Consider the following 22,088-nt stretch of genomic DNA (forward strand, 5'->3'; position numbering starts at 1 on the left):
GGCCTGAGTGTCTTCTTGGCCATACTGGGGGTTGGGTGGGGTGGCAGGGTGCACTGTCCCGAAGATAGGGTTTCTTCACAGGTTTGGTCCATCATGGGTAGTGGTGGAGATGCTGTTGCTGGTGACAATGGTGTTGGTGACAATGATGTGAATTTACTGATGGCCGTGACAGTGATGAAATTAGTGCTGGAAGTTTATGATGGGGGTCAGTGGTGATGGGGAACAGATAGTTTTGTGTGGGTAATGGATTTAAGGGTGGAGTAGGATTAGAAATCTGGTCTCTGTAACCTGCTCTAAGCTCAACTCATGAGACCTTCGAGAAACTGGTTTCCAGAGACTTTTCCTGGGTCTCTGGGAAGCCTGTCCCCTCCTGCTTTTCTCGACCCCTAGCTGGGGTCCCTCTGGTTCTGTAAGGGTCTTGCCTACAGGATGCAAAATGCAGAGGGAAGGAGTTGGGACGAGAGCCAGAAGACCCCGTGGGCCTGGCTGGAGAGGCTGCCACTTCTTCCTCCCACCTGGTCATCCAGGTCCTGATGGAAGAGCTGGAATTGTGGGCTCAGGGTAAGACAAGTGCAGAGCCCAGCCTATGAGGGACAAGAGAGACAGAAAGAGGCAGATGTAAAGGGCAGAGGCCTGAAGCTGGAGAGTGAGCAACGCATAAGTCTCCTCCTGGGGCCCAAAGAGCCTTCTGGAGCCCTGCTGTGGAAAAAGGTTTCTGGCTACCTCCATCCCTGCCTCCATGAGACTTAGGGAACCCTATGGCTCAGGGGAGGGTGGGGACTGATGGGAACCACATAGAGAAAGAAATCCCCACCCTACCACTGTCCCTTGCAGCTGTGTACCTCAGGGCCAAACAAAGCCTGGGCCCAGAAGTGGTCATGCGGGATGTGTGCCCACAGGGCATCCCTAGAAGGGTCACCAGGCACCAGTAGTCTTTATCAGGGGCCCCAGCTGTGGCCGCAGGAAGTCACTGTTTTGCTGCTGCTCTCTCCTCTAGGCCCACGATAACGTCAGGGGCTCAGTGTATTGAGCAACACCTAAGCCTGCGCTGAGGGACCTCTGACCTACAGGTTTACCAGCTGGACCTCAGCATGCAGGCTGAGGTGGAAGAAAGGGTACAGGCCATGGTGGAAAGGTCCAGTCTGCTTTCCCAACGTCTAGTGAGTACAGGACAGGTAGGTCTGTGTCCTCATGCTGGGTCATAACAAAGGGACCCCAATCAGTGTCCAAAGATGCATCTTTGGTGCCCTACACAATTCTGTCCCTATATCCAAGTTCCACTACCCGTGGTGAATTCCCAAACCTTCCACTCACCCCCTTCCCACTGTCATTCTGAACTGCTTCCCCTCCCACAGCAAGAAACAACACTATCCTGGGGCCAGCCACCCCACAGGGACCCTTTGCCCAGGTCTCTGACTGGTACAAGAAGGGTCCCTTGGAATCCACCCCTGCTGCTGTTCTTCAGGTTTCCTCAGGTCTCCACTCGAGTCTCCCTGTCAGCTTCGCCCCAGTACCACCACCCACCTACTCCCAGGAGGCAAGTCTGTTGCTGGTTGAGGTGAGCAAATTCATGGCTAACTCTGCTCTCAGTGGTGTGGTGATTGCTCTGGTGGGGGCTCCTGGAGGGATGGGATTTGGGGAGCCCTTAACTCACTTTCCTCTAGTGATCTATTGGCTCTCCTTTTAGGAGCTGCACCTCTGGCCCCTCAACAGCATGCCCCTCCTCCCCCAGGCAAACTCCTGTTCTCGCTTCAAGATCTTGTTCATGGAGCCTCTGTGGTCTCTTGGCAGCAGGGTCATAGATGACCCTCAAGAAAGGGACCAGCTAGAACTGGGAGTCCATGAGTGGTGCTCAGGAAAGCGGCAATATGGAGGTTGTCCAGGTCAGGAAGCCTGGGCTGGGAGCACCCTCGAGCTGGAGGGAGTTCTACCCAGCTCAGGGCCCTGGGCTTGGGACTTCTGGTAGGCCCCCTATTGCTAGTCTTGCCAGGTCCTAGAGAAGATGCTCATTCACCTTTGTGCTCTGTGCACTGTGGGTCACCACCCTGCATCCCTGCATCCCCCAGACCCCACTCTCCTTTATTCTGCTTCTGTGCAGATGTCACACATGCAGTAGACAGACAAACCCTGAGCACATGGTGTCCAGACACTGGCCCTGTCCAGAGGCTCTGTCCACGCATGAACCCAGGTGCACATGTGCCTGGCTGGGAGGACAGAGACTGCCCCTTCTGCCCCAGGCCCCCAGGGCTTCCCATTTACCAGCCGTTATCTATCAAAAATATATTAACCCCGAGCCTGTTTCCATCAGAGTCTCGATTCCAGGGACGGTTCCAGATAAGCCTTATCTCTGTGCTGGTGCATTAGCCCCATGCTCCAGGGCCTGCCAATCATGTTGCCCCCACCCAGCCTGTGTTGTGACACTGGCTGTGTGACTTCATATTGTGTGGGCAGGCCAGCTAGTAGTAGGCTAGAGGGTGCTTCTTTTCCAAAGACAGACCCCAGGCACTATGGCAAGGAGTTGGGGATTGTCTAGGGCTCTAACCCTTGGCACAGATCCCAAGCAAGTTCCTGTGGGCTATTGCCGCAATGAGCCTGGCCCTTTGGAGTCGTGTGTTCCCTAAAATACTGGGGCTGGGGACTGTGTGAGGGGTGGGGGGTCCTGGAGCTGAGGGTCCCGCCTATAGCCAGTCCTGATCAGCAGTGCACACTGCTTCCCTCCCACTGCTGCCTTGGCTGGGCTGCCCCTTTATCCCATCTTTAACTCACTAACGTGTATTCAGGTCCATCCATAGCATGTCTGTGAGAGGCCGCTTTTGCGGCCCAGTTGTGTCCTGAGGCCACACTGGGCAGGCCTGCCTTATACACATTCTCAGAGTCCTATAAGCTTTCAGGGGTTACATGCTGAGCAGCCCCTTCCAGTGCTCAACCCTGGATTCTTCTGTGTTTCCTCTTAGGAAAGTAGTCTTCAGGAGAGATGCTGGGATATGGACATGGAGACACGTACAGGTCTTGGAGAAAATGGCTCAACTGGAGCTAGGCTAGGGCTGGGGCTGGCTGCAATACCTCTGTGTACATATCTGTTGGCTTTCTTCCAGGCTGCAGAATCTAACAGCAGCTCCATGTTCAGCAGAGGCCCATGTCCTCAGGTCTACCCAATAGAGCAGGGCTTCTCTTATATAACGGGGATCCTGAGATATAAGCTGGGGACCTGCCCAAGGCCATATGCCCAATCAGAGAAGACAGGACTCTGAGAGGAGTAAAGTTCCGGGCCCCTGTCCGGGGAGGATCTTGGTCCAGGCTCTGTGCTGAGCAGAAGGGCTTCTTTCCCTATGAGGATTCAGACCTCCTCACCCACTCACCAACACTTAGAGGCTGCAATCCTGGAAGGCCTCTTTGGGTCCCAGGAGTGATGGAGGGGACTATGGGACCTCAGCCAGGTTGGCTACCCGCCCTGAGGTCTGTGCCCAAGCCTGGGCCTCACTGGCTCTAACTGGCTGCTCCCCCAGGCTTCCTAACAGGTAAATAGGGTGGGGCAGGGCATGGGGTAGCTCAGCCAGTGGCCCTGTCCTTCAAGCATGGTAGTCTTTAGGGCTGGGTGGGGCTAAATGAGGGCACAGGAGGCCCAGGATCAAGCAGAAGGCAGCCACCCTGAGGTGCCCATGCAGGTGGCACCAGTGGGTTCCTTGGAGCTGGGACTCAGGTCCTTTGGGAAAGGAGCTCTTGTAGTGCCTACAGTGGCTACACTCACTACATTTGTTGTCCTCTGGGTCACACCCAGGCCAGGGGAGTTCTACAACTGGAGGAAGCTGGTCCCTAAAGGCCTGGTAGTTAAGACCCCGCCTCTGCGTGCCTTCAGCTATAGGTTGTCCTGACTATGGCTGCCTGGGGCCTGGCCAAGGACAGTGAAGGGCAGCCCCTGTCATCCTGGCCTCTTGGAGGCATGAGGGGCTTGGTCCGCTGATGATGTATCTGATTAGAGGCCATGACTTACAGGGACGCTGTGTTCTGTGGTCTGGCTCCTTTTTCTCTGCTCTTAGCTCTGGGACTTAACAAACCCAAGTCATTTGATCACAGCCTGCCCCTGTTAATATTTTTAATGCCATTTTTGAAAATTAAAGCATAATGCACCGATTACTGGGATAAAGGGAGGCCTTCACGTCTGTCTGGAGGCCAAACCGAGAAACATTGGGACATCTGCTCCCCTTACAGGTGTCTGGAAAAGCTCTGATTTCCTTCGTTGGTCAGTTCTATCCTCTTGCCCCTATCTCAGTCCCCATGCTAAGCTTGAGGGTGCTGGGGCTGAAGATGAGCATGGAGAGGGTCCAGGTACTCCACCCCTGGTCTAGCACCCTTGGGAGTCCATGGTTCCAAAAATGGAGGCCAGGGCCTATTGACCTCTCGTGCAAGGATGGAACCCCAGGGTACTAACCCCTGGCCAGAGGACCCCAGGAAACTCAGCTGTTCAGAAAACCTCCATTCTTCAAGGTCCACTGACAACATCCCAGGAGCCACTTGGTTGAACCTAGCAGCTCTCGAGCCCTAAACCCAATGCACACAACTCCCTGTGATGCCTGGGAAGCCCTGGGAGACAGGCAGACTATGGGCACACTAGGTCACATATGGGATGTTTATTTTCCGTTGGAGGGTGCCAGCTAGTTGGGGCAAGGCTGAGTGGCTGCACACTCTTATCGGGGGAAGACCCAGGTTGCTGGCTCTGCTAAGGCCATTTTCTAGTAGGCCTCGTTGCTATCCTGAGTGGGTTCAGGGATGGAGTGGCAGGCCCTCCTGGCACTGTTCCTCATTTTCCCCAGGTTTTCTCAATGGGGCTCAATAACAGTGCAATGGCAGTGGGATGGGGTTGACTGCCTCAGACTGGGGAGGTTGAGGCATGTCTGGGGGCATCTGGCACTGTGGTCTGGCTTGCAGCTGGGCAGGATGGTTCATTCAGGGAGTCTGTACCATGCGCTTCTGGGTGTCAAAGACATAGCGCTTGAAAGACAGGTTGAGTGTCACAGGCTGGATGGGCTCTGGCCGTTCAGTGCCCTCCTCTGGCTTGGTGGTCTCTCCACGGCCGGCTCGGCTCCGCTTCTTGAGTGTAGGTGTCAGGATCTTCTTGGACTCAGGGCTGAGGCCACCTGCAAGGGATAAAAGTGTCACTGACTCATTGTAGGCACAGCTGTCCTTGTCTCCTAGCTCTGCCCTCCCACAACTCAGTATCACTACCTTTGCCAATTCACTACCAGCCAGTCACTTCTGGGGCATAACTCTCTGATCTTCTGGCTGCTCATCGGGTCCCTAAGGTCCAAATGCTCTCTAGGAACACTGTTCTACCTGCCAGATATGCCACTAAAAGTTCCTGGACACCATGGTGATACTCTCTTACCTCTATATTGGGAGTCTGAGCCTGTGGCTGACTAATGTCTTCTTCCTGCCTCTGGGTGGGTTCAGAGGAGGGAGCCTTAGCAGATCAGCAGTGATCAGGGGAGCAGCTGGGAGCTTTAACCAGCTCTCCTGGGTCAGAGCTCTTGCAGGATCTTACCCAGGCTCTGGGAGACACTGTCTATAGCCAGCTCCTCATCCTCACTACCAACCCAGAATAAGGCTGGGCTCCTGGCCATTCTCAAGAGCTCAACACGATCTTTCTTCACCTACAACTGCCTTTTCTCTTTCTACTTCCACAGTGGAAGACGTCCTATGGTCCCTCAGTGAAAGGCTGTGCATCGAAGCTTAGCCATTTTTTAGTTATGCTACATCCTGACAGTGTCTGGCAGCTGCGGACTCTGCAGTAGTTACTGAGTCCAGCATCCTACATGCTCATTTAGTCTTGTATTGAGATATTCAACTGATTGTCTTAAGTTTGCAGATGAGATAGATGCTGGGAAGAGGCTCAGGCCATGTCTGCTATTACCTACTAGCACTTGGGGGAATCTACTGACATTCTATAATTCTGAAGGGCAAAATCCACCAGCATGTGGGTCTCTGACAATGTTTTTTTTTTTTTTTTTTTTTTTTTTTTTTTTGAGTCAGGATATCTCTAAATAGCTCTGGCTGTTCTGGAATTCACTATGTACACCAGGCTGGACTCAAACTCAGAGACACTCTTGCTTTGCTTCTTGAGTGTTGTGATTACAGGCGTATGCTACCACTGCCCTGCCTCTGACAATGATCTTGAAGAGATCTACCACCTCTCCAAGCACCTTGCACTGGCCCTTAATCTCTGGATTTAAAAAAATAGTACATCCCTAGATAACTGCATTCAGGTTAGGAATGGCTTGTCTCACTGTATGAAGAGTCTGGGCTTACTCTGACAAGCAAAAGTGAGACCGTGGGCCATTTCAAAACCTGGAGGCCTGGGGAAAGCCAAGGACTTGAAGCTGCTAACAGGGCCCTGGAGTGAGGTTGCCTGCCTGAGTGCACACAGGAAAAGGTGTCTTCCTGCAGCGGCCTGATCTGTAGTCCCACAATTGTGGCTTTGCCTCCTCTCAGATGGTGCCTAAGTCCTGGAGTAAGAAGGTCCTGGGCTGGTGCCAGGCCTGCAGGTATCTGAGTCCCTGAATCAGAGCTGGGCCTTCCTCCTGCTGGCACCAGACCCTGACAAATGGTAAGGGCCTGTCTCTCTCTGGTGCCAGGAGGTCTGATTGCTGAAGAGGTGCAGGGCTCCAGAGCGTCTATGCCATGCTAGGGAGACAGGTGTGGCCCAATCGGCAGTCCATCTCATCTGTGATGGTTCTGGTTACACACATCAGCTCAGAGTAGGCAGGGATGCAAGAACAAGTCTGGCATTAGCAATACTGTGGCCATTCAGCAGCTTGGTCACCGTGGCATCACAGGGATATGGGAACAACACTAAGGGTCTACCAAAAAAACCTGTGCCAAGCTCCTGGGGCATGTAGCAGATATCACACTGTTTCTTTAGTGGTCCTTTTTCCTTTGGCCAGGTGGCATAGGCTGAGGAGTTGGAGCTGTACCTACCATAGGAGCCTGGCCCAGCTCAGGCTGAAAATGTCTCTCAGTTCCCTGGGGCTTTCCTTTTAAAGATACTTGGCACTGTAGGACCAGTGGACAACTGGGAGCAGGCATGTGGTCCAAGCCAGGTCCCCTGGAGACTCTAGATTCAGAAGGACTGACAGTCAACAAGCCTGGAAGCAGATAGCCCCAGATAGCGTGATCTTAAGGAAATGATCTTGTGTCGCTGGGAGGGTGGTGGTAACAGCTTTGATATACCTAATGCAGGGATCTCTGAAAAAGACTGCTGGACTCATGGCCAGATGACAGGGACCACCACAGAGATTCCTGGCAGGCTGAATAGGCAGAGGGAACCTGTGATATGGCCAAGTCCATGAAGTGTACGCTTAGTTCTGTAGGAGAAAGGTGCTGACTGGGTCATGGGGGTCAGGAGGCAGCTTAGGGTACCAGCATCTTTAGTCCAGGGGCCCTCAGGCAGGACAGTTTCCCACCATGCCAGTCTATTCTACTGGCTTTTCCTATGTGCATAGGCAAACACAGTGATTCCCACCAAACATCAGCTTCCCTGTCCTGTATCTGGCTTTGTCAGCCTCTCAGCTCAGATGATGTAATCCCTAGAGTTCTAAGAGCAACTATTTTATTACCTTCCAGTCCCTGGCCATGTGTTATCTCTCAGGCCTGCTCGCTACCTGGCCACCGTACCCAGCCTCTCTGGCCATCCTCTGCATTACTTCTTTCCCGTAATTTCATCTCTCTGGTGGATTATTATCTCCATGGTTAGTATATGTTGTCTTTCTGTGACCACTCCCACCAAGGGAGGTTTCTGTCTGTGGTCATGTGGTCTGCACTGAGGACTCTGGCTCCCACCTATCAGTGGTGATGGGGTCCTACAGGGCTGGAGGCAAATTCCCAGTCCAAGAATCCAGAGAGCATGCATTTAGGAACAACTTGTGAGATAGCTCCTGCAAGTCAATGTCAACCAAGAAGTCTGCTCCCAGGGATGCAGACCAGACAAGTATGTGCCACGTAGGCCCATGTGCAGAGGTGTCTCCATGAGGAGCTGAGCAGACCTCACTGGTCAGGGCTGGAGGACCTGAGATACCAAAGAGCTTCAGGCTTGCCCAACGTCCTGCAGTGGGGGAGGGGGCAGACCTGGTGACCAAGGTTGTCTGATCCCCATCTGTGTTTGAGTACCAGAGAACCACACATCAGTTAGAGGGGGCCTGAAACCAAGAGAAGATGAGACAAATCCCCTTGCTGTAGTAAACTCATGCTCAGTAGGACTGAGTATCATCAGTGAGCATTTAAAAACAGACTCGTGCTAGGGGCAAGGGGCTAGAGATGGCTTATTCGGTAATAAGCTTGCAAGCTGGAGGATCTGAGTTCAGATCCCCAGAAGCCAGGGAAAGTGGTGTGCACCTATAATCTTAGCATCTAGGAGGTGAAGAAAGGAGATTCCTGGGGCTTTCTGGCCAGACAATCTAGCTGAGTTTTGTGAACTCCAGGTTCAGTGAGAGAGTCTCTCTCTCTCTCTCTCTATATATATATATATGTGTGTGTGTGTATGTATGTATATAGGGTCAATAACAGGAAGACACCCAAAGTTGACCTTTGTCCTCTATACAAAAGATGTATTCTAAATTTAGTTAAAAAAATGCAGCAGGCAGAACTTTCAGAAGAACCCTACCAGCTCCGAGCTGTATTTGTATCTTTATCCATACCACATTCATACCCACCTGCACTAATCTCTATTACACACATTTACATGATAACCCCTCCATGCCACACACACCTGGATGCATTCCACCCAGATGAACAGGGCATCGGTGAGGCCTGGGAAAACCATGCCTGCCCTTGAATTGTCCAGAGAGCAGTCTGGCTCAGACATCATGCTGGACTGGTCCTCTCCCTGGGAGGGTGGGTGTTGGGTTGAGGTAGGCCATAATGTCCTCTGTTCAGGAGGCCCACTCTCCCTAGCCACCATGTCCTACAGCGGTCCTGGAGCCTGCTCTACTCTCTTTTGAGCCCAGGCATAGTGAGGGTGGCAGTGACCCAGTGTGACACCACTGCTCATGGCTTCCCATGGGGACCTCTCCCAGGGCCTGGCTGGCCTTTCTCACTGTGCGCCAGCCCCACACAAAGGCACAATGGGCTGCAGGCGGCTGGGTCTTGGCTCTGCTGGGCAATCAGGGAAGAATGTGGGAAGTGAAGTTTTTCAAGCCTAGCGCGGTGCCGCCCGGCAGTGGCCATCAAAGGCCAGCAAATTGCCTCCAATTGCTGGCGTCGCTTTCATGTCAGGGGCCAGACTAGAAGAGGGGCCTTCACACTGGTGGGTAGCTGGCACCCCCCAGTGGGAACGGATCCCTTGTAAGCATCTTAGGGTCAGAAGCCCCCTCAGGGGCTCACTGAAGCCACATCAGCTATCAGGGGGCTGTAGAAGCAGGGCAGAGGGGGAATGGGCTTAGGGGTTTTCCTGGGGCAGCATCCTGGTAAGGACTGCTGGGCTGGCAGCTGGATAGCCACAGGGTCCAAGTTCAACAGGCTTGTAGCTGGACAAGACACGGGGCCATGCTCAACAGAACTCTGAGCAGAAGTGACGTGCTTCTGCACAGGGGCCTGCTGCTGCTGCTGGCAAAGGTAGAAGCTAATTGGGTGGAGTCAGGGTGCTGGCTATAAGGCTTGGGCTGGTCTGACAGTAACATCTGATAGACAGGAGGCTTCTGTTACACAGGATTTGCAGGGGTCCAGATGAGGTGAGCCAAGGTGTATGTTCTCCATTGAGCTGTGTGATGAAGCTGAATCTGAATGTGGTTCTCCTGTCTGCCACAACAGACTGTCATCAGCTCCTCACCTGGCTGGGGACAGGCAGAAGGACAGATCTGGGGAGAGAAATCCACTTCCTCCTGGGCTCCCTCTGAACTTGTGTGGGAGTGACTGCGTCTACCTGCTGTGTGTTTAGGTGAGGCCCTGTGCTCACAGACTCACAAGCCTATCCCTGCCAGCTGTGGTACCAGCTCCCTGCTTTCCCTCTTTCCTTCTCTGCAACGGTCATGTATGTAAACAAAGATGCAATTTGCTTTAAAGAGATAAGGTGATTAATTTTTTTTTAAAGAAAGAAGCAGAACTGTATTCTGCTGTCCCAGTAACAAAAGGAATTAGGGGAGGGGGTGGCAGGCAGGCTGTGTAACCACAGAACCAAGTCCCTCTGAGGCTCTGGAGCACACTTGATGGCTCGCATACCTCTTTGATTGGGAGGAAACAGAGGCAACGGGCCCTGCATGCCCATTTTGATGTCTTAATGTTGCCTAATTCCTTCTTTAATTTATATTAAGCTTCTTAGCAACAACAATGAATTCTTCAAAAACAAAAAAGGACCCTTTGCAGAGATATTCCCGCACCAAGTTAACTGAAGACGCAATGCAGCCCAGCTTTGGAGATTGAGGTACTTTGGAGATAGGGGTGTGTGCGGAGGAAAAATGGCATAGTATGTATAAGCTTTCTAAAAAAGAAAACCAAAATCACTCTAATCCAGACAGGAAATGACTTGGTCTTGAGACTCAGATGGAGGCTTTGCCTATGGAGGGCAGCCTAGGGAGACATTTTCTGTCAGCCATTGAGCTGTCAACCACCTAAGGCCAGCTTCCTACTACTTGATCCTGAGAGGTTGCCACCCCATGAGGTAACTGCAGCTCCTTGAAGCATGTGTTGGCACTAAGACATCCCCAGGTCCAGGTCCTCACTGACAAGGAGGCACTTCATGTGCAACATGGAACCCTGGACTTTCTGGCAATCCTACCCCAAGCCCCTGTGCACAGTGAGGGCTAACATATGCTCCTTAAAGGTTCCAGGGCCTCTTCAGTGCAGGTCCTGTTGATTGGGCCATGGTTTAGTCTATGTGAACTTCCCAGTCACTGTTGCAAGCCCCTCTCTGCTTATTCACCTCTGTGCTGTCCAAAATCCTTTTAGAACAAATCTTAACCATCTCTCCCAGTTCAGCCTCTCCTGAAGAAATCTCTAGATCCCCACATGTGCTCAGATGGTCTATAATGCCTAGGTACCACATTGCCTGCCTCCTACAGAACCTTTCTCATGCTTCAGCTGCCTCAGTTCCAGTCTCTGCTGGGCTCCCTCACTGGATTGATTATGGCAACTGCCTTAGTGCCTTCTGCCTAGACTTTCAATAAGAGGAGTGTTGTACCTTGGTAGTCTTCCTCCTGGGATCAAGGCCCTGAACTTTCCTCTGAGACTTCAGCAAGGCCATATTAGTCCTTTCAGCTTGCCTGGAACCAGCAGAAGGGTTCCTGAGTATGGTTCTGTTCCAGACAGCCTCTAAACCCACAGAGGCTGGGGGTGAGGAGCATAGCTTCTGACTGCAGCAGCAGATGAGGAAGGGGGAGTCCTGGAAAACAGGAGCTCTTCCAACTCTGCTGGCCATATCCACCCAGACTTGGAGCCCTTTGGGGCGAGGATAAGGAGGGAGTCCCAGATCTATCTGTCCCCTCCCCTCAGGCTCAATCAGAGTTGCCAGGTGGGGATGCCCACACCTTTTAGGCAGTGGGCCATGGTGTTGGATGGACGGGGTGAGAGGGCAGTGGGGCAGCATGGGCACAGAGCTGAGGTGTGTTGGGAGTGGGATAGAACCATGACCAAGCTAAGTGGGGTGGGTAGGTAGTAAGAATGAAAAAGGGAGAGAGATGAGTGGTCTCTGCAGGGCAGGGTTGCAAGAAGTGTGCTGGTGGCTGAATACCTCCTATTTAATGGGTCCATGGGATGTTAATCTCATGTCACTTCTGATACTGCCATTCCAGCATCCCCTCACATGTCCTCTTACCTAGCCAGTGCCACATGGGTATCCCACAGGTGAGCCACTACCCAGGCAGGTAAGGGCTCACAGCTATGGTCCAGGGCTGTGCTTATGAAGTGCCCACTGCAGCCTGGTGCTCAAGGCAGGCCAGATCCTTTACTGCTTTACTGTCACCAGGGAGGTCTAGGCTTCAGGACATCTCTACAGAGACTTTTGGGAATTAGGCTTCTACACTCTGGGTCACCATGGGGAAATGTTGTTTGGCTGCATCTGAGGGCTGCTGGGTGTCCCCATGTGGGGAAAGTTGTTTTGAAATTAGCTAAGTGCTACCTAGAGGGACCTTGAAGGAAGACCATCTTACTGGCCACAGAAAGCTTAGTTAGTGCCCCACTGTCAACAGATCTCTGGGCCAGTCAGAGAAAATGCTCACTGCATGGTGACTATGTTCCAGACAGTCATACCTTAACTGCAGCCACTTCTAGACCATTCATATGCCAGGAAACTGAGGGCCAGAGACACTCAGGAAGTTGCCCAGGACCACAGGGTGGACTTCCTCATTTAGATCAATGCCTTCAACACTTTGTACACCTCTTCCACCTTCCCTTCCTTGTGCTTAGGGGCAGTGCTGGCTATGGTGTGGTCTGCTCCAATCTACAGGTTCTGAGGACCTATATTTTCCTGGTAAGTGGGAAAGATTAAGGAAAGGCAGCCCTAATGCCGGAGGGGTTGAGGGCAGGGTCCTGATGGCTTCCCAAGAAGTATTTTCCCCCACCACTCAGGAAGGCAGAATTTTAATGCTCTCACCCTCCACATGTACACTCTTTAACATAAGTTAATCTTCAATTAAAATACCTAGAGCAGAAATTACGATAACTGGTTTAAAAGGTAGAGCTATTGACAATAAAAGTCATCTTCATATTACCTTCATATTGCTTTTTCTTTTTCTTTTTTAAAAAAAATCCACATATTAAAAACGTCATTTTTATGACTTGGGGGAAAAAGCCATAGAGAATAATGAGACTGAACAAAGGCTCAGGAGCAGTCATTTTCCAGGGCCCATATGTGGCATCCTGATTACTGTATCAGCTCTGCTGCCAGAGCAGAGGGAAAAACAAGCCCAGGTGACCGATATACTGTCCTCTGTGGCTGGCAGATGAAGGGCAGGGGTGGCATGGCAGCATGGTCCACATCTATGCTCCTGAAGCTGCGGGCTGACAGCTTATCCCTCATCGCCATTTGCCTGCCACCCAGGGTGTCTAATCACACAGTCAATGCTCTGTGTAAGATGATTGGCTATACCTGTGTAGCCTCTAGGGAGTATCTCAGACCTGGCTGTGGCTTGAAGTGGTATGTCTCATTGGGACACTGACACTCCAGCCTGCTTTCCTGCCATAACTGCCAAGGCTAGGTGCAACTTTAATTTTTTTCAAACCTTATTTTTAATGATGGTTCTTAAACGCTTTAACCTCCCTTGTAGCCTACCACCCACAAGAGGTAGTGGAAAAGAAAGGACATGGGGGAAGGGGACCTGTTTAGAAAGGTTCTTTAGAGTAACTCTTGTCTGTGTTGTCTGGAAACCAGCAGTTCAGTTCATAGGTTGGCAGTGGCAGCTCGATCCACTCACAAACACTTCATGGATACATTAGCAGTCCAGTTCTGTAGAGTCGGGTTAGCAACAGTGGTGATATGACCTAGCAGAGAGAGTTAGGCCTCAGCCTCGGCTCCAGTCAGCAGGAGGGACCCAGAGGAACACCAGGAAAAGTTCTCAGCTGTGCCTTTCTTAGGGAATCGAAGATCGCAAAGATGTGAGACCCATAAGCATTGTATAGCTAGCTGTACCTGCAAGCCAAGCTCTGTCTCCATCACTCCGTGGAGTCCTATTTACACCCTCCAAACATCATGTGTCCTCCACGTGCCTCGCCTCAGCACAGGTCTTGCCTCAGCACATGCATCCAATCAGCCTGAGTCCATAGAGTCCTGACAAATGCAGCTCAACTATGCAGTGTAAATTGGACTGATACACGGTGTAGTATTAGCAAAGAATCCTTCATCATATGTCCTTTCACATGTTTGCTTTAACAGAACATCCTCCTGCCTGTGTCTGCTTCAGTGAAATGTTCCTTCATGAGTCTGCCTTAGTCTTTCACCTCTGTTCATTCTGGGAAAACACTCTTTCATGTGTTTGCCCTGGCAACACACCTTCCAACATAACTGACTCTCCAAAGAACCCTTCAGTTTCCACTTCAGCTAGGTCTCCTCGTACTGAGAGCACATGGGTCCTTGTTCCCAAAGCAGGTCTGGAGGGCAGTACCCCTCAGTGACCATGCCTTGGTTCTTCTCCCCAAATGGCCCGTGTGTTCCAACCTCTTGCCTTCACAGCAGCTATCTCGACCTCTTATAGAACCATGCAGCATAGTGGCTGATGGTCTAAAGTGGCTCTTGTCTACTGACATGTGACATTTTCCAAAATACCACACTGTGCTCTGACCCAGCTGAGGTTTGTCCTTATGGCTCCAAGTTGTGGTTCATCACAGCTAGTGGAGTTACTCACATATATGGAGGCCCTCAGGCAGGCCTCTGATGTGGAATACTTCTCACATTTGGGCCTTTCTAGAAGCTCTTGGGAGCTTAAGGGCCACAGATGGTTGGGCTCCTCACTGGGGACCTAATGTGTGCTCTGTGGCATCTTGGTTCCAGTCTAGCACAGCACCAAAACAACAGCCATTGTCAAGATCTGGATTCCAGTCTGGACCTTCGAAGCCTGGCCAGTGCTATGAGAAGGCTATTTTTGAAGGGACGTAGGATCATCTCTGGGATCAGTTACAGAGCCTGAGGGACAGCGTGCTGTGCTGGCAAGGTCCTGGAGAACAAAGACAGCTCTGCCTCCACTAGCAAGCAATGCCTCTCCTTTCTACCCAGTGCCGCGTAGTTAGGGCTAGTGAGGGGCCAGAGGAATCAGGACAGGAACCAGTGTGCTCTGAAGGAGATGGGTCTATCACTTCCTGTCCAACTTCATTCCCTATCATGCAGTGTACACACAGAGAGAGAGAGAGGCATTTTCCTCTGATATCTTGTTACCATGGATGGTAATTGGTGTACTAGGGTAAGGTTAGACAGGAGAACATTGTGGCCTGGGCACTTGCCTGCCTCCCACCGTAAGGGAGTGGGGTGAGAGGGTGGCTCTTGTCATGGGACATGGCTTCCTCTACTGATAAAATGTGCCACCTCTGCTGAAGCCCTTGTTTTAGTGGTCAGGCTTGTCCCTCCAGTTCCCAGGACACAGTGGTTAGAAGTGGAGCCATAGACAGGCTCCTCAGATAAAGTGCTCCTGTCGCTGCCTCTGCCTCCCATATGCTGTATGATGCCTTCTGGCTCAGAGTGACTCCTCTAGGTCTGCTGTGTGCAATGTGGCCCCCTTAACTCAATGATTCTCTAAATTCAAAGAGCACTACCTTCACTATAACCTTGGATTGTCAGGACAGTATGGGTTATTAGGAGTCATATGCTACCACATACTAGGGTACACACAAAGAAAGGGGTGTTTGGAGCCTGTGACCTTTAACCTCAGATTTCTTGGCCTTGAGGTCCAAACCCAGGAAACCAGATCCTTACTAGTGCTTACTGAAGAGCACAACAGCGACTTACCAGTTGCTTGCACCATCTTCCGTGATCTGGGCATGAGGACTGGGATACTGAGGGACGTGGGGTAGAGGCATGGCACACAGAAACAATACAAATCTCTCTCTCTCTTCTGTGACAGCCCTGTCAGAAGTCATTGCAGCCTACTAGTTGCTATAATCTGAGGATATTGCCCAGCAGCTGCACAGCCTGCTCTCAATAAATATATGTTTGTGTCCTCTTGGCTCAGGTCTCTGGCAGGGACCTTGTATGTCCTATGCTGGTGTCCCTTGGCTCCGCTAGTACAGAGTACTGTCTACCTCTCTGTGGGTTCTGAAGAACAACTTGGCTTGGCTGTGTCAGCCCCAGCCCTGCACTAGAAGTCTGCTTCCTGCTCTTGCAGGAAGTGGAACACAGGCCCACTCCTGACCACATCATGAAGACAGCAGGATTAATGCAATATCCCCATTAAGTCAGGATATCCATAAAATAACTGTGTCCAATGAAAACCAAAACCCCTGTATCTGGACCATCTTTTTACACACACACACACACACACACACACACACACACACACACACACACACACACACACACCATGATGTCAGGCTGTCTAACAGTGTGGTGTTAGAGACAGCTAGGGTTGCTCCCTGGTGCTCAGGGTGGGTATCCTTAGGCATGCTCCTTCTCCAGTCCCATCTGTAAACTGAAGAAAAGGGTTCCATGGCAAGCAGTGGCTAGTCTATCAGGGACTCGTGGCCAGTGCTATGCCCAAATGACATATACTATCTGTGGCCCTGTCTCCCAGACTCTGCCATTAACAGCACAGTAAACTGAGGAGAAATCAGAACTTGTCTCAGCAAATGCTATCAGGGCCCTCAGTAGGGAGAACTGTACCCAGCTTTTAACCTACAGTGCAGTTTTTACTCACTCTGAGTTCTGCTTTTCTTTTACAAGGAAAACCAGACCGATGAGAAGAGCCAGAACAGGGCTCTAAGTACTACGGCCTGCATATTTGTTAAGACTTCCACGGCTCCCCTAGGCAGCTCCAGCATTGGTGGGAAAGCAGGGGGCCCGGAGAGCTCCTTTGAAGGCCTATACCTTATTGCTCTGTGACACACTACAAGGCAGTCTGTATGGGCAGTGGTAAGCAGAGCTTACACAAGCTGGCTGTGGTGCTACCTATCCCTGCATGCACTGTGCCTGATGCCAGGGTTCCAACATAGTTGCCCACATATTCAAGGAAGAAGTGGGCTCTGGTGTCCAAGGGTCAGGAGGGAACATGTCAATTTTGACCAGGGAACCCTGCGTCTCGAAACTCTGAATTATGTTTGCCAGGATGGATGTCAAGGTGTGGCTGGCTTGTTGCATCTTTCTTTAACTTGAGACAAGCTATGGTCTCTCATCACCCACCATACTCCTAGCTCACATATCTACTTTGTAGCAGCACTGTTTTGCAATGTCCCTTGCAGTTCCCTCTATTCTTCGAGAAAGCTTTCTTCAGATCAATTCACTTCCCAGAGCATTGTGTGTTACTGTTCTTGGAAACCTGGCCTTTTGTAAAAAAGAGCACATCCAGTGACATAAATGGGCCACTGTGATGCTGTGTGTCTGAGTGCCATGAGAGGTCTGGGATGCTGCTAGCAGCACCAGTAGCCTATTAGGGACGTCTGTCTGCTCCTCCACAGCACCAGCCCACTCAGGCCTATCTGGTACTATTCTGCCTGCAATGCCATAGGCTCAGCCTCCTCTGCCCGTGTGGGTAAGCAACAGGAGTTTGCAAGGATGCAAGTTTGCAAGCCATGGCTGGCTCTGGGAGGTCTGTATTGCCCAAGCCGCCTGGGAAGTGGGAATGAGGCTCGGAAGTTCTCAAGGTGACTGTGTACAAGAAACCAGTGTGGCCCTGACTGGTTATGCCTGTGCATGTGGAGCTGTCCCACGAGTCTGGGTGCCCTGTACTCTATAGATACAGGCATATTTGGCTATCACAGGCCAACCTTGGCCCCTGGGTACGTACACTTTATAAATAGTGAGCCTACATTCCCATGGCAACACCTGGTCTCTGCTTTCTATGGTGGCCCCAGAAAAGCAACTTTCCTGTACTCCTTGCTTGCCTGGTGGCCATCTCAGTTATCTACAGCGCTACAGGTATTGTGACAGGGACAACCTCCCTTGAGTCAGTTGAGTGATGGTACCTCTGGAGTCTATAGGCATCCTGACTGCCAGTTATACTCTGGGTGACCATCTGGGGCCTTAGAGCAGGGGCAGGATGAGGCAGGGATAGGAACAGCAGGCCCATTCCTGGTACCTTTTCTTGCTGTGGGCTGTGGGTCAGGAGGGAGCATAGTAGCTGGGCAGGGTGCTATTCTCCCCAGCCAAGCAGATGCCTTGGCCAGCCCTTGTGCCACTGACCCATAGCTACCCTTTGTGATATGTGGCAATGCCTGCTTTTTGGTGGGCAGAGGAAGAAGTCAGTGAGGAAATCTTCAGGGCATCTGGCCCAGCAGACGGTCGGGAAGCAGCAGATGAATGAGAAAGCTGGTGCCATGCTCGTGAACCCTCCTCATCCTCAGCTGCATTCATGCCTTGTGTATGCTGGGGACAGGGGACAGGCGAGGATGAGCCCTGCTTGTGACACAAGACTGCTGAAGGACTTGGCAATACCATAGGCACTGTGGTGGAGTCTAAATGCCTCTCTGCCCCACTTTGTTCACCATCTCTCGTTCACTACTCCATTCTCTTTAAGTGTGAATACCCCAATCACCTCTGAACCAGAGCCAAGTTCTTCAGTGGGCCATTGTCCCTCAGAGTTAGGCATCTGCATAGCTGCCAGAGCACAGACTCTTTGTTTACCACCAAGGTCCAGACTCTGGCCCAGTATCCAATCACTGTGCAGCTTCATATGGGATGTTGGTTGCCTCTGCCTCAATCTCTTTATTTGAGAAATGGGAGAGTTAAACATTTATTGTACAGGGTTGTGATGAGGCTGTGAATTAACATGACAGTGTTTAGGGCAGTATCACATAAAAACAAAGTCTGAACTATGTCAACTCATTCTTCCGCCAGAGCCACCACACACCTCCCACTCAGCACTTGCCACCTGTGCCTGCTGGGTGCTGCTAGGCACTCAGATCTGAGGCCATGCATGGGGAAGAGAGTGTTGCATTTCTAAGAGTGTCAGACATGCCCATGCCCAATAAGGAAGGACATAGGACAGAAAGTTTCTGACAGCACCAGAGTCATCAGGGAAGAGGCAGAGTTCTAAGTTAGGAGCAACCATGGGTGCTGGCCTGAGAGGACAGTCCTCAAGACAGCAGATAGAGGACAGGATGCAAGGGGCTTTACTGAAGGCCTGGGACACAGGGGGGCAGCTGTACCTGTGTGAACCCCACCGGAGAACCTCAGGGACTCTGCTATGGACTTTCTTTTGTGGCCATACGCTGGATCCCATCTTGTTCTAGGACAAGGTGTGGGAGGGAAGAGAGTCGGGTGAAGAGGGCAGGGGCAAGAGTTGAGCACAGGGATTTATGAGCAGCCTTTGGCGGCATGGGGGAGGGGCTCCTTTTGCCAAAACAATATTTAATTTTTTTAAAGGCAGCTACAAAGCCAGGATTAAGCCTAGGCCCTAAAACGAGCTCATAAAATTGAAAAATATTTATCTGGAAGGGTGGCAAGTCCAATAAAAGTTTTATGAATGTCTCACAACTGCCCCGTCAGGAAGCTGGCCTCTCCCTCACCTCCCTCTTGTCAGAGGACGGCACACACAGGTGGGATGCACGAAGACATGACTGAAGAAGTCCAGTGCCTGGAGCCCTCTGCTCTGTTCTCCTCCTCCACCTGCCTCTGTGCCCAGCTTTAGGTAGGGAGGCTGCCTCAGCCCATTCGCCAGGAGGCCCAAGAGTCTGAAGGCAGCCATAGATGACTTTTTTGGAGTCTTGGAGGGCTTTTGGGCTACAGACATTATTGTTCAGAGCAATAGGAGGTAGCTGAATTGACTCCAGTTTTAAAGAGACCTAGAGCTTTGCTTGAAGCCACCAAGAAAGTGGCTTCACATAAGCACATGTGTTGAGCCCTCTCCTGGCTTCCAGGCCCACTACCTCCCCCTCAGTTCTCCACACCACTCACTGGTTCTCCACGCTGTGCTCCCCCACTGTATCCCTCTCCTTCCTCCCCATAGCCTCTGCCTCCTATTATCCCACTACCTTGGGTCTTGTCTGGGGCCTTTAGACAGCTGCTTGTCTGAGGAACCCCACCCAGCTCCAGGCTGGGCTTGTTTCTTGAACCAGGGCCTCCTGCCTTAGAAGAATTCCTGCCACCCGATCCTTCACCTCTAGAACATCACTTCTCCCTTCCCATGAACTGCAGCCAAAGCACTTCTGCTTGTGTCACTGTCTGAGGGTTCAGCAAAGGGTTGACTCCCACAAAGCCAAGGTTTTTTTGATTCTCAGTTACTGACAGTAAGTCAAAGCTATCAGGAAACCAGGTGGCACACACAAGAGCCTGATTTCTAACTAAAAACAAAGGCTTCTTGACAGCCCCCAGGTCACAAGTCCACCAGAAAACCCAAGGCCACTCTGCTTAGAGAAGCCCAACCTGAAACATCTGAGAAACCAGGAGAGCACAGCAGCTCTGAAAACCACCTTCTGCATCTGGAACTGGCAAGAAATGGCCAATCAGAGAGCACACTGCTGGGGATGGCAGGTACGCAAACTGGGTGATGTGCAGGCACCTGTGATACTGGAACAGCTCTGCTGTCAGCATCTACCCAGAGCTGCTCATGTATCTCTGTGGAGTGGAGAAGTGGGATGCCCTGGAAACCTCAGACAGGTGACATGTGGTTAAATGTCATTCAAATCATGAGATACTGTGGTTAGACAGGGTAAGCTGCAATGGCCATAGGACAGGGAGCCTCGGAATAGAAACAACCTATAGCCATGTCCATAAAATTAAACAACATAGGCAAAACCCAGGAGCTTCCAAGCTCAAATTCTTTGAGTGCCTATGTGTTGCTCAAAAAGTCTCAGATTTTAGGGCATTTTTGATTTTGCATTAGGGATGCTTAGCTAGTGATTTCTCTAAATACTATAAAATCTGAAAAATTTAGGACATTTGGTCTTAGGTATTTGGATAAGGGATGCTTAGCTTGTGGACTAACAGAGAGTCATCAAACAGGGAGAGATGACCCACTGGAGCACAAGGCCAGTTAAAGAGAGTGACATTCACCTCCAGGGAGGGCTCAACTTCAGCTTTATCTATACCTCCTTAAAAAAATAAAACAAAGCAAAGCAAAACAATACAAAAATATGCAAAAAAAACCCAAAGTAACCCCCTCCAAACCAGGGTTTCTCCATATAGCTCTGGCTGGCATCAAACCCTTGGCTCTGCCCCCTAAATGCTAGGATTACAGGCAGGGACCATCTAGGTGAGGCTGTAGAGAGATCCAAACAAAGTCCCATCTCCCTGATTTGTTGGCAACAGGACTATCTAGCTCTGTACTGTCTGGCATACGTTTTTCAGTGAAAACAAGTTGTTGTTGTTGTTATTATTTTAGAAAAATCAAGTCATGATGAAGAGGAGACAGACATACAGGAGGCATAAAGTGACCTGCTGTTTCTGGGCTGTCCCTGCCCAGACAGGAGGTAAGGATGTGGGTCCAGCAGCAGACACCAGGCATCCAAAGCACCTGTGTTCAGCCAGACTGTACTCTGCTTACTTTCTAACTGCATAAGCATAGCCACCTCACTATGCTCCCTACACCACACAAATGGCCTGAGGCTACCAATCTGTTGACCAACCCAGAGTAACGAAGCACCTGGCATGTGCCAATCCTGAGGTGGGGCAGTGTAGGGAGGGGACACAGTCCCTGGGAGAAGCTGTAGGAAGTTTAGTTATGGGAGGGCTTGGTGTTATGCTACGATGGGGAACTTGGAGGAGTTAATGTCATCCTGGGCTAGGGAGGGGTTCCTGAGGGAAGTTCTGTAGCAAGTCCTGTGACTTTCTGAATCCTAGGTTTTCCTTGGTTTGTGAAAATTCTATTAAAGAGGTCCTGGATTCCAGACCTCCAACTGCTGCCAGCAAAGAACCCTCAGACTGCCTCTTCCTGGAGCCCCAGAGCCATGATGACCACTGTGAGAAGCCCCAGCACTGCCCATGTGGATGACGGGGCATTGTGGGAAGGTTGACCAGCAGCTGGTTTCTGTCCACTGCGCCGGTTTATGTTAATTGCAGATATTTTCATCGTATTGTGTTACTCCATCCATCTTTGTGAACGGGCCGTCTTGTAAAATTCTTTTAATTATGTTATTTTTTCTTGCCTATCTTCATCATCTACAATTATTTATAATATCATTGTCCTTGTTTCAAATGCTGGGAATAAACATTGTTGTAACAGTTCTTCGATGGGGTTCATATAATTTTTACAATTGCTTTGAAATGCCTCAATGGCCAAAGCTGAGGGAGACTATTCATTTAGGGGGAGAAGACACCCCAAAGTGATCCCTGTTCAGGGTACCAGGTTGTCTCTGTCTAGGGCAGCCTTAGGCTGGGGTGGCAGCAGCTTATGGGGGCTGGGTCAGATTTCAGAGTTGTTGTCTCTATAGACTTCAGGGCAAGATCCAGAAAGGGCACCGTCGGGGTAAGATGCCGGGAGAAAGATGGATGGTTTGTTTTCATTTTTATAGGATTTTCTGAAACCTCAACT

The 22,088-nt window shown here is 51.0% G+C and overlaps 1 protein-coding gene across 6 annotated transcripts in view; it reads right to left on the bottom strand.

The window, feature by feature from the left end:
• Positions 1-4,077: 4,077 nt before the first annotated feature.
• Eefsec (eukaryotic elongation factor, selenocysteine-tRNA-specific) overlaps positions 4,078-22,088 on the bottom strand; it is a 189,219-nt gene continuing 171,208 nt past the window's right edge. For 4 of the 6 annotated variants that reach the window (XM_006506465.4, XM_030255538.1, XM_030255537.1 and 1 more), the window contains one exon: positions 4,609-5,135. In XM_006506465.4, coding sequence (XP_006506528.1) covers positions 4,945-5,135 — 191 coding nt within the window. In that variant the 3' untranslated portion in view covers positions 4,609-4,944. Of the gene's footprint in view, positions 5,136-22,088 lie in introns of all 6 variants that reach the window. The other 2 variants (NR_149744.1, NM_023060.3) reach the window with 1 other exon arrangement.

This window comes from Mus musculus, chromosome 6 (genome assembly GCF_000001635.26).
Source record: "Mus musculus strain C57BL/6J chromosome 6, GRCm38.p6 C57BL/6J".
Taxonomy (NCBI): Eukaryota; Metazoa; Chordata; class Mammalia; order Rodentia; family Muridae; genus Mus; species Mus musculus.